Source organism: Anticarsia gemmatalis, chromosome 6 (assembly GCF_050436995.1).
Source record: "Anticarsia gemmatalis isolate Benzon Research Colony breed Stoneville strain chromosome 6, ilAntGemm2 primary, whole genome shotgun sequence".
Classification (NCBI taxonomy): Eukaryota; Metazoa; Arthropoda; class Insecta; order Lepidoptera; family Erebidae; genus Anticarsia; species Anticarsia gemmatalis.
The window spans coordinates 8,726,266-8,742,219 of record NC_134750.1 but is presented as its reverse complement, the minus strand read 5'-3'; the positions used below and the strand labels follow the sequence as shown (position 1 = coordinate 8,742,219).

The following is a 15,954-nucleotide window of genomic DNA, read 5'->3' as shown; positions in this document are numbered from 1 at the left end:
AGGCCCGAAATAGTCCATCGAAAATTCTTCGTCAAATAAGTCCAACAACTTTCACTCAAATTTCAAGTAAAATATTTCTAAAACTAAAAAACGTGAGTTTAATACGTAGGTATGTAGGTATCTAGTATTATAAATCTTTCGACATAAAGGGTGACTAAAAAAATCTATCAAGAAAAGTTAATTGTAATTTCTTTTTCTGCCTTATCAGGGAACGCTAAGGGATTAGCAAGTGCTTATTGTTTTATTCACATACGGGGACCATGAAGAATAGCATGTTTTTAAGTTTAAAATTATAATTGAATTATTTAATGCTATTTTTATTTATGAATGTGACATGTGAAAGGTATTCGTAACGATCGGCTCACGCATCTCTTGGGAGCAATGAAACTGACTGGATAGTAGGGAAGCGCAGGCCACCTGTGTAGGCACCGATCTACGGTATACTAAATCATATTTATCGGTATGTCGTAATTCTTAAATAAGTGTTTTTATCAAAAATGCCGTTGACTTAAAATGACTTTAATTAAATCTCGCTGACCTAAGTTTAATTTTAATTGCAAAAAATAAAAAGCCTGTAGGTAAGTCCTACTTACATAAAGTTTTTTTTATCCTAACCGTGTTGATTCAATATATTTGTGCAATTTGAATTGGTCAAAGATAAAATCGTCATATTTGTATAAATATCATAATTAAAGTTGTAAATCATCATAACTTAAAATCTGTACGTGCTCAGAAAGAGAAATGTTATAAGGCGGAAGAAATAAATACATACCGTCATGCGACATTGATCGTGACTCATAGTATTCACTATCATCCTTTACGATAATATTAGAGCAATCCTAAACATTTGTAATATTGCTTAAACCAACAAGCTGTTGATCCTTTGCTTTAGGCACAACTTTATTGATCTATATCTCAAGTTGGTTTCATCAGAACGTTACTATTGGATTGGCTTTACTCTGTGATTGTAAGCAAAGTAAGTAAAATTTAAGTGGGTCTAGGGCTTTCATTCCAAAAGGTGACACGTGCTCAGCACTTAAGTACAGTACCAGGTTCAATTTATCTCGACTCAACTGTCTAATCTATCAAATAAATACATTTCTAAAAAAAATATACAACACTCATCAAGAATGTGTCTCTTTATTTTAGTTTTATCACAATTATTTGATTAACGATAATCATAAAATAATTATTTCATATTAAACAAACGTATGTATAATGGAAACGTGCTAATCTTGTAACTGAAATGCTGCCTCTGCATTTATTGTCGAAGGTTATAAATATGACATCAGTTTACCGTCGAGCGGAGTAGTTACATCACATTGAGCGAAAATGTCAGAAAATGGAAATCTATCGATGGCTTTGCTACATAATTATTAATTGTTTATTAATACAGTGTTAGTGTTACATAAAGATTATATTGATTTTATTCATAGTTACGAATTGGTTTTGAAAATATTGTTTTGTGTACAGATCGGGAAGCGAAGTCGGTATCGTTGAACGAGCTCATAGCAGCGGAATCGCGGGATAAACCAGTAGCTGTGAAATCACCGCGGTCTAGATTTGAAAATAGACCGTATGATACCGGTGAGTGCATTTAATACCTATTTACCTATCCCTTAAACAACTCTAACTTTCTGTGTTTGGCCGTTACATAGTAATTTACCCAGTAATATGTAGGTGTACTTAGTATAGATACCTACCTGTTTTCACTTTTGGTACCTAAATATTACGTACGCCAGGTTTCGGGATCCATTCCCGGCCAGGCCAGTTTTCTAAAGTGATTTTTATTGTATGAAGTTCTTTCACCTTTGCAATGTGCACATATTATTATTAGTAGGTATTAGATTATCAGTTCTCTTGCTGTTTCTGAATTTGTTAAATCGAGTAAGTAGGTAGGTATACTAAATACTGTATAATTTTCAGCCTTCGTTAAGAAACGGATATCATTGAGCGAAATAACTTCCGGAGAGTCACAGGAAGAACAACCACGCAAATACTCTACACGAAAATTTACAGGTAAATGCATGCGTGCACACGTAAACACGTAGCGACATCATATCGTTGGTGTAGTACCTATAATAATGTAAGATATTGATTAAATAGTTTCTAAAGTTTAATGACTCGCGATCACTCTTCTATTCTGATTTCAGGTCTTTCAAAGCGCTTCCCTTTATTTGAACGTCTGATTTCTAGTTCAAAATCAAAAGGATTCAAAGCAGGTACCAACTTATGTATATCTATAATAATATGATATTCACTCAGCCTCATTTTTATTTAAAACAACAAACAAATTTGGTTCTATTATTATTTTTCAGATAAAATAATCCCCGAAGATAAGAAAATATCTCCACTGCAATACAGGAAAACGTTTCAAATCAAAAGCCCACTGAAGCCTGCAAAACTTAAATACACGCCAGGTTCAAGATTTAAACGCAGAAATCAGTCTAAAAAACGTGAAATAAGCGGAAATGAACACCTTAAGCAGAAATACATTCCCCTTCTTAAAAGTCTCAGTATGCTGTTTGATAATCTTCTCAATACGGACGAAAGCCAATCACATGAAATCACAACTAAAAAGTACAAACGCAATCGATTCTACTCTGAAGAGAGATTTGAAAACTCTTGGGAGCGTTCAGATAAATCCATTCCTGACGTTACCCAGTTTAGATCGCCGAAAAAGACAACTACTTCTTCCCCGCCACTCTCTTTTGAAATATCGTCGAACGCCGAGGATCTCTCCCCTGGCAATGATCATGACCAACGCAGTTTCAGATCGAATAAGATCATACCCGTACTTCTTTCAAGAAATACCTCTGGCTTTCGGCGAAACAATAATGGAATCAGTAAGAGAAGCGGCACCACACATAACAGATACTTTGAGAGAAATATCGCCGGGGATCATGGAGATCATGAACATAATACCGGATGCGGAGAAAATGAATCCTGTGCGGAAAGTAATGAAAAAGATACCAACAGTGTTACACGAGATGACGCAAGTGGCATTAGACACTCAAGAACAGATGGAATACGAAATAGTACCAGAAATTCAAAAGATAGAAAAACCACAAACAACTTCTCGCAGAATGAAAACACCGATGACAACAATAGACAAAATCAATTCGAGGCTGGAAGAGACGCGATTGAGGGCGAAAAGCTTCTACGAGAACCTGTTCGTGAATTACGAGGACATACATCCGAAGATGAAATCACAGCGGATCGACTACCAGAGCCAATACGGGCCGAAGAAATACGTAAAGAAAGCGTTTTCGGTACCACACACAATAGCTCCAGTGATAAACGAATCACTCACGAAAGTAGCCCACTTGCCACAAAAGATGAAAAAATTCGTTCAAGAAATGAAACAGTGATAGTTATTGAAAGAAATTCTCGAAATGGTAACAATATAAAACACTCAGGCAAAAAATCTCCTGTAGTGATGATATTTGATGGGTATAGTGTAACAAGAGATAAAAATGGTGAGAACAAAATTACAGGGAAAACCATCCACATCCATTCTTAGAATAGGTATTTATTTAAAATAATAAGATTATGGATTTGTATAATAGAAATAGAGTTTTTTGTACAAAGAGTTGTGTAATAAACAAATTACATTATATTTATTTAACGGCGTCCTTTCTTTCCCTTGGCTTTGCTGCTTGTTTGAGCTGCTTGAGGTTGTTGATCAGCTGGTCTGCAAAGATAAAAAAACGGTAAATATTTGTTTATTGATGGAATGATTTCAGTAAAATAAAATTGAGTAAAATATCTGGACAGTAGCAAGTGAATATCCTGGAATACATAAAATATATTTAACCCATTTCTGTCCACTACTATCCATGTTTTGCTTTCAGTTACAGACAATTAGTTATTAAAATCATGAAAAACAGGATGTAATACCTGTTCTGTCTAGTTTTCAGCTTAGGTATTTGTTCACCAATGTGCTTCATGACAGCATCCCTTGTGGGAAGCTCAGGTTTCACAGCAGTACCATCATCATTCTTTAATTGCACTCTTATTCTACCTCTGAATAGAATTTCCTGAAACATTACAAAATTGAATAATAAGTTTAGGATAAAATAATGGACTATGTATGTGTTCTGTACAGAATAAAGCAGCTATCTTTCATCTGAGATTTGATCATTTTCCTTATTTGAGGTTTACTCTATATCATTGATTGTTGGCAGCACCTTGCGTGAGGCCTCGCTCAATTATTGTATCAACCACATTGTAAAACTTTTGGCAATTGAAAAGAGTGGCCGTGAGTTTCTTGCTAGCTCTTCTCATGAGGCTCTACCCCCTTTCCGAGCTAGTGGTAGATTCAGTAATTGTAACGACTATCATAAGTGTCAATATTTTACCTAATTAAAAAAATGATTTGATTTTGATCAAAGAGACAGAGAACCTTAATGTGAATCAATGTGACGAAAAGCTAAATTGGAATGACTACAGAACATTATCATAATCTTCAAAAATGTATCTGAGCTTGAAACTATGGCTACTTTAGTTTTGATTTATTGAGTGCTTAGTTGCTCACAACAAATGTCTGTTTCTAACAGTGCATAATAATTCTAGAATAAAGATAAGTATAGAAGCGGCCGATGACTATACCTTGCTAGGCTCCCTTGGGTATAATTTGTTCTCCACTCCTACCCTCAGGCCAGCTGCAACTAGCACATCCCTGATCTCCTGATGAGTAGGGTTCTCCACACAACAAGCCTTAGGCAGTTTACGTCCTTGGGCCAGGGTCTTCTTGCTATTCAAATACGCAGGGTATATGCAAATCCATCTGAAACATCAAGTTTATCTCTGTCACTTACTTTTTACTTATCATCAATAACAGAATAGTATCAATGTAAAAATAAATTATCAGATAATAATTAACTTTTAATAAGTCCTCAACTCAAATGAAGCAATAATAAATAAGTTGTTTTCAAGCAGTCTGAGGTTACATACCTTTCCACGTCGCTATGTTTCTTTTCGGGATTCCAAGAACTTATCATAGCAGCCATGACTTAACTTGAAAACAATTTGTATCAGGCGCGATTTTGAATATCTTAATTCAAATCTCTGCCTACGTGAATTTCTAAATCGCGAAATCCACAATAAATATTAGGATTTATCAATTCTTTCGATTGATGAGTTTGACATTTAACGATGACTGTAATGTCAGGTTTGACTTGACAGTAGTGACGTCAGCGTTCCATTCCAACATCCACGTCTCCTCTGTGTTATCATTATACTTTTGAATATTTGAATAGCAATATTAGCAAATAATTTTAATTTTGTAATTTTTAGTAATAAGACGGCATTTTAATCTTAATATTTCCTAAAATCTTGAATAATCTATCAAAATAAATTGATCACATGTTTGACATTACAGGCTGTATTCTATCTGTCATGATCTTCATTGGTTCTTCAAAACATGGAAGGATATAAAAAAAAATCTAACCTAAAAGCAAAGCAATCATTCGTTGTGATTTTGTAGAAGATTTATTTTAAAACATTGAAAGAAGAGTGTCTGATTTCTTACAAAAGACTTATTGATCTATTGCAGGGTATTGAATAATCTGCACAATGGCTCTTATGGTTGCTACTGATAAATGTATTATAACAGCAAAGGAACTGCATGTAGACTACTATAACTACTCCGACCACAAAACTATTGATGTTCCTGCAACAAGTAAACCTAATGAAAAAGACTTCATATCAGATATTGCAGTTTCTGATGACGCCAAGCATTTAGCACTCATAACATCAGTGTCTAAGCAACTTATGGTCTATGATTTATTGCAGTTGGAGCTACAAAAAGCATTCACTGTACCAAGGAGTGCTAGCAAAATAAGATTCACAGTCGATGGTTCACAAATCCTAGTGGCAGATAAAAGTGGTGACATTCTTATATATGACATCAAAACAGAAAATGCAGGGAATAAACTCTTGGGTCATTTAAGTCTATTACTTGATGTGTTGCAAACACACGATTCCAAGTATATTATTTCATGCGATAGAGATGAGAAGATAAAGGTGTCGTGTTATCCAAATACTTACAACATTCAAACATATTGTCTAGGACATAAAGAGTTTGTTAATCACATAGAATTGTTGCCACACAACAATAGGTATTTGACAAGTTCTTCTGGTGATGGCACTGTGAAAATTTGGGACTACACTGAAGGAAAACTAGAACATACTGTTGACACTTCTATTGATTTAAATGATGACCAATTGAAACAGAATTTCATTAACATGATGGATGAGGGTGGAATAGAAGTTGCTACATTGCCCATTGTACATTTTACTGCTTCATCTTTAAACAAAACATCCAGTATTTTAGCAGTGACTGTTCATACTTGCAATTCAGTACTAATTTACTCAGTACATAATGAAGACAATCAATTCAGTCATAAATTAGAACATACATTGGAGTTGGAAAGATTTCCAAGTGCCATAAAACTTTACAATGGCAACCTATTTGTGTATGATGATTCTGATTGCTATGTTCATATTTACAATATATCAGAAAGTGATGCAACAATTTCTGTTAAGATCAAATGTAAAGTAAAAATGTTTGAAAGTAAAACCATTGATTCTGAAAGCAAAGAAGCACAGCTAGAAGCTATAAAAGTGTTGTACAAACGGAAATTTGATAATGTTCAAGAATATCAGGAAAGGAAAAAACAGAGATTAGAAAAAACTTCCAAATAAAATAAATATGTTTTCTATAAAGTGTACTCAGTCTTTATTTATTTTAATTGTAAGACCCACTTAGCAATTATTTCCAACTACCTATATAATTATAGTTAGACTTAGCTCTCTTTTAAAGAATCCTGCAGGTGCCCTTTTGGACAATGATTCAGCATAAAGGTCACAACTCTGCATAGAGGTTTAATTCAAACTCATGTATAAAAGAGATTGTCTCCATGGTCTTGGCGGCGAATATTGCTTTAGTTAGACTGCTGACCACTTGGTAATGGGTTTGATTCCCAGGCTGGCCTAAGTGCTATCTGATATCTTTCTATCAGATTATTCTTAAAAGTAGTAGGCTCACCTTTTTGCATGGGACTAAAATTGAAAAATTCGAGATGCAGATGTATTTCATACATCTCTGTCCACTTTCGATTTGATTCCCGAGTCGTGCTTATAGTTATTCTTGAGCTTCTGTTGCTGTTGACAATTTTTTACGATAGTTACGACTACGACATTCGCGCGTCATAGTAGGCGTCGAGCCTCTGAATCCAAGAACGTTCCGAGCAGACCACGATGCAATAAAAAATTATCTGTGTTTTGCAGTAAACATACTTTTACAAGTATTACCTCTGCCCAAAATTAGTTGGTAGTATGTCAACTCTCGCCCAATAAATTTAATGAGGTTCATACTGCCAGTTATAAAGATAGGTAACTTACTTTTGGTAATTAGAAACCAATTCAGAAATGAAACAAAAATTAACCAGGTAATTATTTATTATCTTTGTTACAATTCAAACAAGAAATGTGAAATGTGCAAGTCTTATGGGTTGTACAAAAATAAATGAAACCTAAGCAATATTTCAACATTAGTTACGCTAACAAGTTAATCTAAGCCAAATTTCATTACACGAACAAAACCTAAAAATCACAATATCACATTTAACTAAACACAACAAGGCATGTTATAACTAAGTTATAGATTCTGGTATTTTTAATACTTATTGCTTTTTGAGAAGAGCAATCGACCTGGCGAAAGATTCAAGAAGTTCATTGAACTTTGATATATTTGTAACACTAAAGTAGTACATTATTTAGGTATCTAGTTTTTACAATCGCCATTTATATCTAAATGCAATAAATACATACAATCTGGATCATTTTTTTGTAATTTACCTAGATTTAAGCACATTAGCAAAGTTGCGAAGTTGAGAACCGAGATTATCAATTTCATTTAAAACACTGTCAACTTCATTCTTAAGATCCATTAAATCAGGCAAATTGTTACAATCCGGAACATTCAGAAGTGTTGTAAATATCTTGTCCCATAAACTAACCTTCATGTACCTGAAAATATAATAAATCAATATTACATTAAGTTTAGGAACAATAATATATTGTGTGCAACAGTTGCAATAAGACAATCTTAAAAGTATAATATTTTTTCTTACCTGGGAAGTTTCTTATCTATATTCCATTGTCCTAAACGATTAGCTACTTTCATGTAACTGCCCATCAAAATGACGTGAATTGTACCAGCCAAGCAGTATAGATCAGTTTGATAGGTCCAGGGTTTGCCTTCTCTCATCTCAGTACAAGTGAATCCTTCTGTTGCAATCAACTGTAAAAAAAAGTATAAAATTCCAATCAAGTGTAACAGATAATAATATGACACACGTAGCTTTCTTTTAGTTTCTTTAAAATAAGGTAAGCTTTTGCCTTACTAACCTCTCTAAATGTAGTGCCTTCTGGAAACAGTGACATGTCTATAGCACATCCAAGATCAATTAGTTGCAGAGACGGCGTTCTCCATTCCTGAGTTGGACTGTAAAAAGAAACCAAAACATATTGTTAGGTCACAATAGACATGTAATGAAAGTTTTAACTTTAGAATCAAATAACAAATTAACATTACACTTTTTATCCTATACTCACATTTTCATCAATAAGAAGTTATCTGGTTTAATATCAGCATGAATTATCTGCGCTTTATGCAGATAATGGATTATGGATAACATTTCTGAGGTTAGCAAGATGACTATAAATTCGTTTATACACTTGGAAGTCGCCGCTCTGATTTTATTAGCGACATCTAAAAGGGATCCATACTTCGAGTACTCTGATACAAACAAACTGGCGTTATCTCCTAAGAAAGCTGTTGTTATGTCCATGTAGCCTGGAAGCTGTAAAATAATCGTCTTTAATAAAATGAAAAAATAGAAACAGAATTTACATCAATGTAATAAGATATTTCTTACCATGAAGGGATCTTTTATTCTTGCTTTGATTTCTTGACAAACATAGAATTCCCAAGGCCGACTCGGCTTTTGATATTTCACAGCTACAGATTTGTTGTTATGAAGATCCAGGCAAAGAAAAACGGCGCCATAGTTCCCTTTACCGAGTTGCTTGTCAATAGACAGTTTAGTATTACCCACACTAATAACAGTAGCCAGCTGCAGCTTAGGAACTGATCTTACTTCCACATAACCATCAGCATGAGTTTTATTTGGGAACTTGACATAATCTAATAGAGAATCTAAAAGCTTCTTATTAAACGGATCAATTAATTTTGGGAAGGAAATATCAGCTGGTCTAGGTATGTCACTGGTTTCCACCAATGAAATAGAATGAGTAGATTTAAATGCTCCACATTCCATAGAATTTTCACTGTCCACATCCATACCATAACCATCAGAGTGTAGATCCGAATGCCTAGAATAAACTGCCGAAATTCTACTTTCTTTACTAACAGAGTCTCTGCTGTCCTCAGATTGAAATTCCACTCTGTGCTCAAAGTCTAGTTGCCTCTTCGAAATATCTTTCTGTTTTTCAACAGCATGCGATACTTTCGCTGATTGGATTGGGGTGATAGTTTGAGCTGTCATTCCGTCTTTACTATCAGAGTCCGACATACCAGATGATGGTGGTATCTGGGCCTGTTCAGGACTAGATACATACAAGTTTTTATGCATTTTTTGGGATATACTGGGGCTGTTAGTAAACTTCGGCGTGTTGGCATTGTCTTTAGGTTCGTTTCTATTCGAAATAAAGTTAAGGTACTGGTTTGAGAAACCAATATCTGGTGAGTTCTGACCAATCTTCACATTAGGCTGGTCATGCCTAATATTTCTAAGTGCAGATGTAGGACTTTTATGAGCTTGCGTATTTTTAGAGGCAACATTGGATTTATTCGAAGTATTTTGTTCCATTGCTGAAGCATCGTGAGATTCTTGCCTCATATGCATTTCATTAGATTCTGGTGGAATGTTAGCACTGGGTGCCGGTGCAGGGCTTCGGTAATTATTCTGAGGAGCTTGAGGGCTTTGATAAATTTGAAATGACTGACTACTTGAAGCTTGATAACCAGCCGATGCATTTTCCACCATTTGCTTAGGATGCTGCCGATATTGATTCTGCATAGCATTGTAACTTTGATTACTGGAGTGGTTTTGATAGGCCATGTTAGTATTATTGTACTGGTTGTGCACATTGTGGTAGCCTTGTTGTTGATTATAACTTTGATTGGCTTGTGAAGCTACAGGACTGGGTCTTTGATAGTACTGAGGGTTTTGATACTGTGTTTGATGTGGAGGGCTTTGAAAAACTGCTGTCTGTTGCTGCTGCTGTTGCTGTTGATTTACATAAATATGCTGTCTGTCAGTCTGACTGGGATAGTGATAATCCTGACGTCCAGTGTAGCCTGGTTGAGGACTCATCATGGGGTGTCCAGGGCTGTGGTAACCTACTTGGTTATTGTAAGTTGGGCTCTGGAAACCTGGAGGAACATTTGTACCCATGGCATGTGGACTCTGCATCCCTGGGTGTTGAGGACTATGGTAAGCATTGGAGCTAGGACTAGCGTACCCCTGAGCCTGTTGTTGATTCATCATTTGATTATTAGAGTAGTTTTGCTGGTAGCTATAGTTCTGCTGGTAATGAGGATGCATTTGTCGCTGTGGAGAATACCCATTGTAACTTTGGGGAATAGGCTTCTGATACTGATGGTCGTGAGAAAGATAAGGCACTGAGGTGGACGGCGCGGCGGCCTTATTCTCCATGTCGCGCTTTTGCGAATGCATTCTGGCAAATTGGCCGTTAAGCAGTCTTGGTTGAGAAGGTAAAGAACTTCTTTTTGATGTAGTGGGCTGCTGTGCTGGGTCATTATTGTTATACATGGAGTCATAATTTGTAGTATAAGCAGTAAAATTGGTTCTTGTAGATTGTCCAGAAGAACTAGAGCCTGATTTACTGAAAAGTAAAAATATATTTTGCATTTCTATTCCTGTGATAAATCCATGGATTAACAACAACAGTAATAAATTTTACCACTTACCTATTATACTCCCTTGTGGCTTCCATTATAACTGACAGTGCTGTGCCTTGATTATCTACAGTAGCATGTTGATCGGTTGCATGTTGTCTGCAACTATCTTCTCTTTTTCCAAGTCCTGTGTCATGATGTTCTATAACACTCTCGTCCATACTAAATTTTGGCACAGATGGAAACTTGCTTTGATCAATACAGGATGAAGGTTTTTTAAACTGAGACATGTTGGGTGTACTGGCATCTTTGATGTTGAAATTGAAAACTTGAGTGCATGATGGCTCTTCATAGTAGGCAGTCTTGTTCACCTGCTCAAAGTAACATTGTTAGATTTTATTGCAAAGATTATAACAATAAATATGATAACATAATACAAAACATACATTTTGCTGGGTGTGTGTTACTGCAACAGGGGCGCCAAATTTATTTGCACTTGCGTTTTCCTTTTCCTGGGGCAAGCTTCTCATATCAGTGATCTCTTGCTTCTTCTTCGTATTTATGGCCATAGTGATGGACTTGTCTTCATGAATGTCAAAGTTGGGAACTTCAAATTGCTGTACAACAGGCTGGACTATTGAAGGCTCTGAAAATGAAAATTGGATAAGAATCAACCACCAACAATAAAGTATAAAGTTAAGAATAAATGTTAAAAACAAAATAAGAAACTTAATTACCATTATCGTTAAAGAGATTTCTAAGCTCCCATCTTGCTTCTTTAGTATTAACAGTAACAGAATCACCAAGAAGGTTCCCCATTAGACTCCTGTTAAACTCCTCCATCAAGTTGTTCTTTCCATAGTTTGTACCAGCATTTTCATTACCATAACTATTATTTGCAGCATTTACCATTTGATTCTCTTTGTCAGACATAGTTGAGGATGGTTTGTAATTGTCATCACTTTTCTTTGCAGTAAGCTCACTAAATTCCTTAGAATCCAAGTTAACTAAAACTTTTGGTTCCCCCGGCGAATGCATGTTGTTTACTTTTGTGATGCTTTGCATTGAGGGAATAGCTAAAGGCATCAATTGTCCTAAATGATCCTGTTCAGAGTCCAAAGCACAATTTGCTAACGTTTCTAAAGCACTGCACTGGGCGAGTGTCTCGTTTATATTTTCATAATTTTGTCGTACTTGAACATCTTCGATTTTTTCAGTCTTCACTTTCTTTTCTAAATTGTATTTTCTAGATCTTATTTCTTCTAAACTGTATTCGCGGTCATTAACATAGACCTGCAAGGAATCATTTATAATTTTGATAATGGTTAGCTAAGCAGAAAAATATTTTACAAACAGTTTATACAATAAATAAATTCATCAATTTACTTACCTGAACTTTATTATAACAAGGTATTTTAGTTGGGTCCGGAGGATCAGGTACACATAAAGTCACTGCGAATGACAAGTCATCCAAACAACAAGGCATATGATTTGGTGGTAGTCTAAGAACATCGTCTTCATCTTCGTAAGCTACAAGAAAAAATAAATTAATAGTTTTTCAATTAGAACCAACAAAAGACTGTTTTATTATGTTATGTTATAAAGATAGACACTTACGTGTAAATGGTAAAGGTTGATGTGGGACAACATTTGTATGCACCATTTTGGTTTTTGGATTTGTCCAAATACCAACTTCTTTTTGATTTTCTACATTACTGCAGGCCTGGACTAAAGAGGCAGGGCCAGGGTCTTCAGCCACCGGTATAGGTGCTTGAGATGTTGATGGAGCATCCTAAACAAGAAAATAAGAGAGATCAAAATCTACTCTATGAGCCTAATGAGATAAACCAAATAAACTAGAATAAGTTCCATCCAGCTGTATTGTTATTACTTTCAGCATATATCTAGGATGAAACTGATAAGATAGCAAGTATAAAAATTTTAATACAGCATTCTTATGACCAATACATACACATTTGAAATGTTTTGGATAGAAATTATGCCAGTAAAACATACAGCAAAACCACAACAATGTTTGTTGAATAGTGAGAACAATGTAAGAACCCACAGCCCTAGCTAGTGTTTCCCATAAATAGAACATCTTTACATAGTACTTTAGTAATCAGTTTTGACATCTACAGGAAAGGATGATGCAATTGCACACCCAGTTTCATGAACAAGTCCATAAATTGACATAAATCACCATTTTAAGCAAGTAGTCTTTTTAGCACATTCAAAATACATCATACATCTACTTATAGAATCACAAAGAGACTTCACCCTGTTTATTTCTTTGTGAATGTAACAAAATAGGTTTACTGCTAAAAATAGGGCAGTTGTTGTTACTTATCAATTACAATGTTCATAAGAATATGATAGACCTTTTTCTATTAAAGTATTTCAAGAATCATACAACAAATAATTTCTATAAAGTTTACTTTACTTCTTATTAATTCAGATGATAACTATGCACACTGTTCCCAATTTTCAATCTTCTAAGGAACTCTCAGTAAATTGCAGAACAGCTAATTATCTCACCGAGTAAAATTAAAATTTGGTAACCATAAGGAATGTTGACCAGCTGTTACAATAAAAAAAAAATATTCTGATTCCAAAAAGGTGCTTACCTCATACACATTGACCATGACATTAGAGTTAGGCAGTCTGTTGTCATAGTTGCCTGCCTGCTGCCTCACCACTCCAGGGACTGTACTTCTCACACTATCACCAACTCTCTGTATTGGTACATTGGCTATGTTCCTTCTCTTAAATGATTTCAATGATGTTAAGGCCATTCTAGTTTCAGCAAGTGCTGAAGCTGCCTTCCTCTTAGTTGGTGAATCATCATGTAACATTCTTTGAGCAAAAAATAGTTGGAAATTCCTAAAATAGTAAAATAATTATGAATTTGTTGATAACCTCAAAAAAATTATTGAAAATTACTAATATTCCATTATCTTTATATGTTTTATTTTACAAAAATGGTAGAATCATGCTTTATAGATCATGGAAAAGCAAATGACATATCCAGCATCAAAATGTCAGAATAGTCTAGAAGCACAATGCCCTACATTTACTGAAATGTTTTATGATGTGGAATGTTTCAAAGACAATTTAGTTATAGTAAATAACATTTTTTCTAGAAACAGATAACAATAATAGAATATGGAATAAATAATTTATCAGATGAATTCAAGAAGATTAAAAGCTAATTACTCACATATGGGCCTGCTCTAATTCATCCAAAGGCTGTGCTTTAGACTGGAGACCTAACACATAAACCTGGTTAGCTTTCTTGTAGTCTCCAGACTCTTCACAGTAGCAAGCCCAAGCTCGGTAGAACTCAGAACATTCTACACCAATACCAGTGTTATACAATCTTTGATAGATCTCCAAAGGGTTAGAAAGACAGTCAACCTACAAATAACATTCAAATATTAGTAAAAACTTATGATATTACTTCAATTATTTATCATGCAATGAGAATAATTGTGTCTTTACACATCAAAATCCATTAAATAATGAGTGGTATTCTGAAATATACCTGTACAATTACATTCATGTACCTATACAAAAATACTAAATATACTGAAAGAGAACTCAAAAATGTTATGAACTCATAATAAGCATAATAGCCTAAAATTAATTGAATTAAAATAGAAACACATTCAGAACTTACATATTTTATCCATAATTTTACAAATCTCCTATCTTGATAATATTTTTTTTCATTTTCAAACAACTGTAAACAGTCTTTAATTAACTTATCAATATGCCCCTCATGTCCATGTTTAGGAAACGATTGTTCAACCCACTGGATGTAGTTGAACCATGGGTCCAGAGGATCAGAGCCCTGATAGTGTCTGATAGCTGCTTCATGTTCCCTGTGATACAAATAACTATATTACAACATGTTCAGTTTAATAATAATGTTCTCAATTTGTTCACAATTAAGTTAACAGCAACAAAATGCTCTTTTCATCAGCAGAAAATGGTAAAAAAACAAGCAGGCTACAGTGTTTGATACTCTTTAAATGACATCCAAGAAGCAGTTGTTTACTTCAATTAATGCGTATATTGTGTTTTCGGGGCATTCTACAATAAGTAAATAACGAAAAAAGTTTACTCTTTCTGCATCTGCAGCTGCCTCTGAGCCTCCACATCCGACTGAGCTTGCAATGCTGTACCAAGTTGCACTAGGTTTCTACCACCTCTCAGTGGTTGAATGTTTTCCTTACTAACGTCGATGTCCATCGTAGAACTATAATAACGCTGAAATATCACAGCATGAGGGATAAACACAGCACTACGAGCCACAAATAAGTGATGGTATAAAACTTAGTTTTAAACCTAAATAAACTATTAAATTACAATGTACCGTAAAGTTGTTGCAAGAAAACTTAATTTATGAACGGTTAAACATTTTACTTCAAGAAATTACACGATATTCAAAGTTTAAAGCTTTGAAAATCCGAAAAAAATTGGCGACTACCAACTGAAGCACCAGAAACTAACCCGAAATTGACAATAGTCTATAGACTTACGTTGTCTATGCCGCGATTTAAATTTCACAAAATATGTCCGTTACGAGAAGTTACCTAGTAGGTACCTAAGTAGTTAATTAAAACGTGTACTTCTCAGTCAGTTAATTACGTACTTATAATTATAGTATGTGCTGAGATCTTTTCACAACTAGTTAAATATTGTTCTAATGCAAAATGATTTATCAACTAAAACGCAATCAGCACTTATGTTTTGATTTTATTATAATAAACGTAGGATAATTTGTAACTGTAATGATAAAGCTACCCATTCATTAGGTCAGAATCGCAACATCGGGACCGTAAAGATATTGTTGCTTTATTATTTTATATGAATTTCTGTGGCTCAGATAGATACCGTATAATCACTCCAGTGGACGCGTAGCTTTGTGATCTTATCCGCACTAGACTTACCAAAAAAATACTAACTAACTAGGTAGGTACCTACTTTAAATTAGTTGG

At 34.6% G+C, this 15,954-nt stretch overlaps 4 protein-coding genes across 4 annotated transcripts; 2 read left to right on the top strand and 2 right to left on the bottom strand.

Moving 5' to 3' along the window:
- The first annotated feature begins 1,278 nt into the window (after window positions 1-1,278).
- LOC142973699 (uncharacterized) lies at window positions 1,279-3,614 on the top strand. Its single transcript, XM_076115657.1, has 5 exons — window positions 1,279-1,397; window positions 1,474-1,587; window positions 1,927-2,019; window positions 2,154-2,222; window positions 2,319-3,614. The coding sequence occupies exons 1-5, from the start codon at window positions 1,343-1,345 to the stop codon at window positions 3,521-3,523; spliced, it is 1,536 nt and encodes a 511-aa protein (XP_075971772.1). The 5' UTR covers window positions 1,279-1,342; the 3' UTR covers window positions 3,524-3,614.
- On the bottom strand, window positions 3,513-5,169 carry Srp19 (signal recognition particle 19). The gene is made up of 4 exons (XM_076115659.1): window positions 4,957-5,169; window positions 4,612-4,789; window positions 3,901-4,040; window positions 3,513-3,694 (listed from the first exon to the last, which is right to left on the bottom strand). The coding sequence occupies exons 1-4, from the start codon at window positions 5,010-5,012 to the stop codon at window positions 3,625-3,627; spliced, it is 444 nt and encodes a 147-aa protein (XP_075971774.1). The 5' UTR covers window positions 5,013-5,169; the 3' UTR covers window positions 3,513-3,624.
- A 242-nt stretch (window positions 5,170-5,411) lies between these two features.
- Window positions 5,412-6,734, top strand: wuho (tRNA (guanine-N(7)-)-methyltransferase non-catalytic subunit wuho). Its single transcript, XM_076115656.1, has one exon. The coding sequence runs from the start codon at window positions 5,578-5,580 to the stop codon at window positions 6,706-6,708; it is 1,131 nt and encodes a 376-aa protein (XP_075971771.1). The 5' UTR covers window positions 5,412-5,577; the 3' UTR covers window positions 6,709-6,734.
- Window positions 6,735-7,446: 712 nt separating this feature from the next.
- Window positions 7,447-15,461, bottom strand: LOC142973697 (uncharacterized). Its single transcript, XM_076115655.1, has 15 exons — window positions 15,330-15,461; window positions 15,078-15,223; window positions 14,631-14,835; window positions 14,172-14,368; window positions 13,579-13,834; window positions 12,569-12,743; window positions 12,342-12,481; window positions 11,689-12,244; window positions 11,398-11,597; window positions 11,024-11,322; window positions 8,946-10,938; window positions 8,623-8,870; window positions 8,416-8,512; window positions 8,139-8,308; window positions 7,447-8,034 (listed from the first exon to the last, which is right to left on the bottom strand). The coding sequence occupies exons 2-15, from the start codon at window positions 15,203-15,205 to the stop codon at window positions 7,860-7,862; spliced, it is 4,839 nt and encodes a 1,612-aa protein (XP_075971770.1). The 5' UTR covers window positions 15,206-15,223; window positions 15,330-15,461; the 3' UTR covers window positions 7,447-7,859.
- Between the last annotated feature and the right edge of the window lie 493 nt (window positions 15,462-15,954).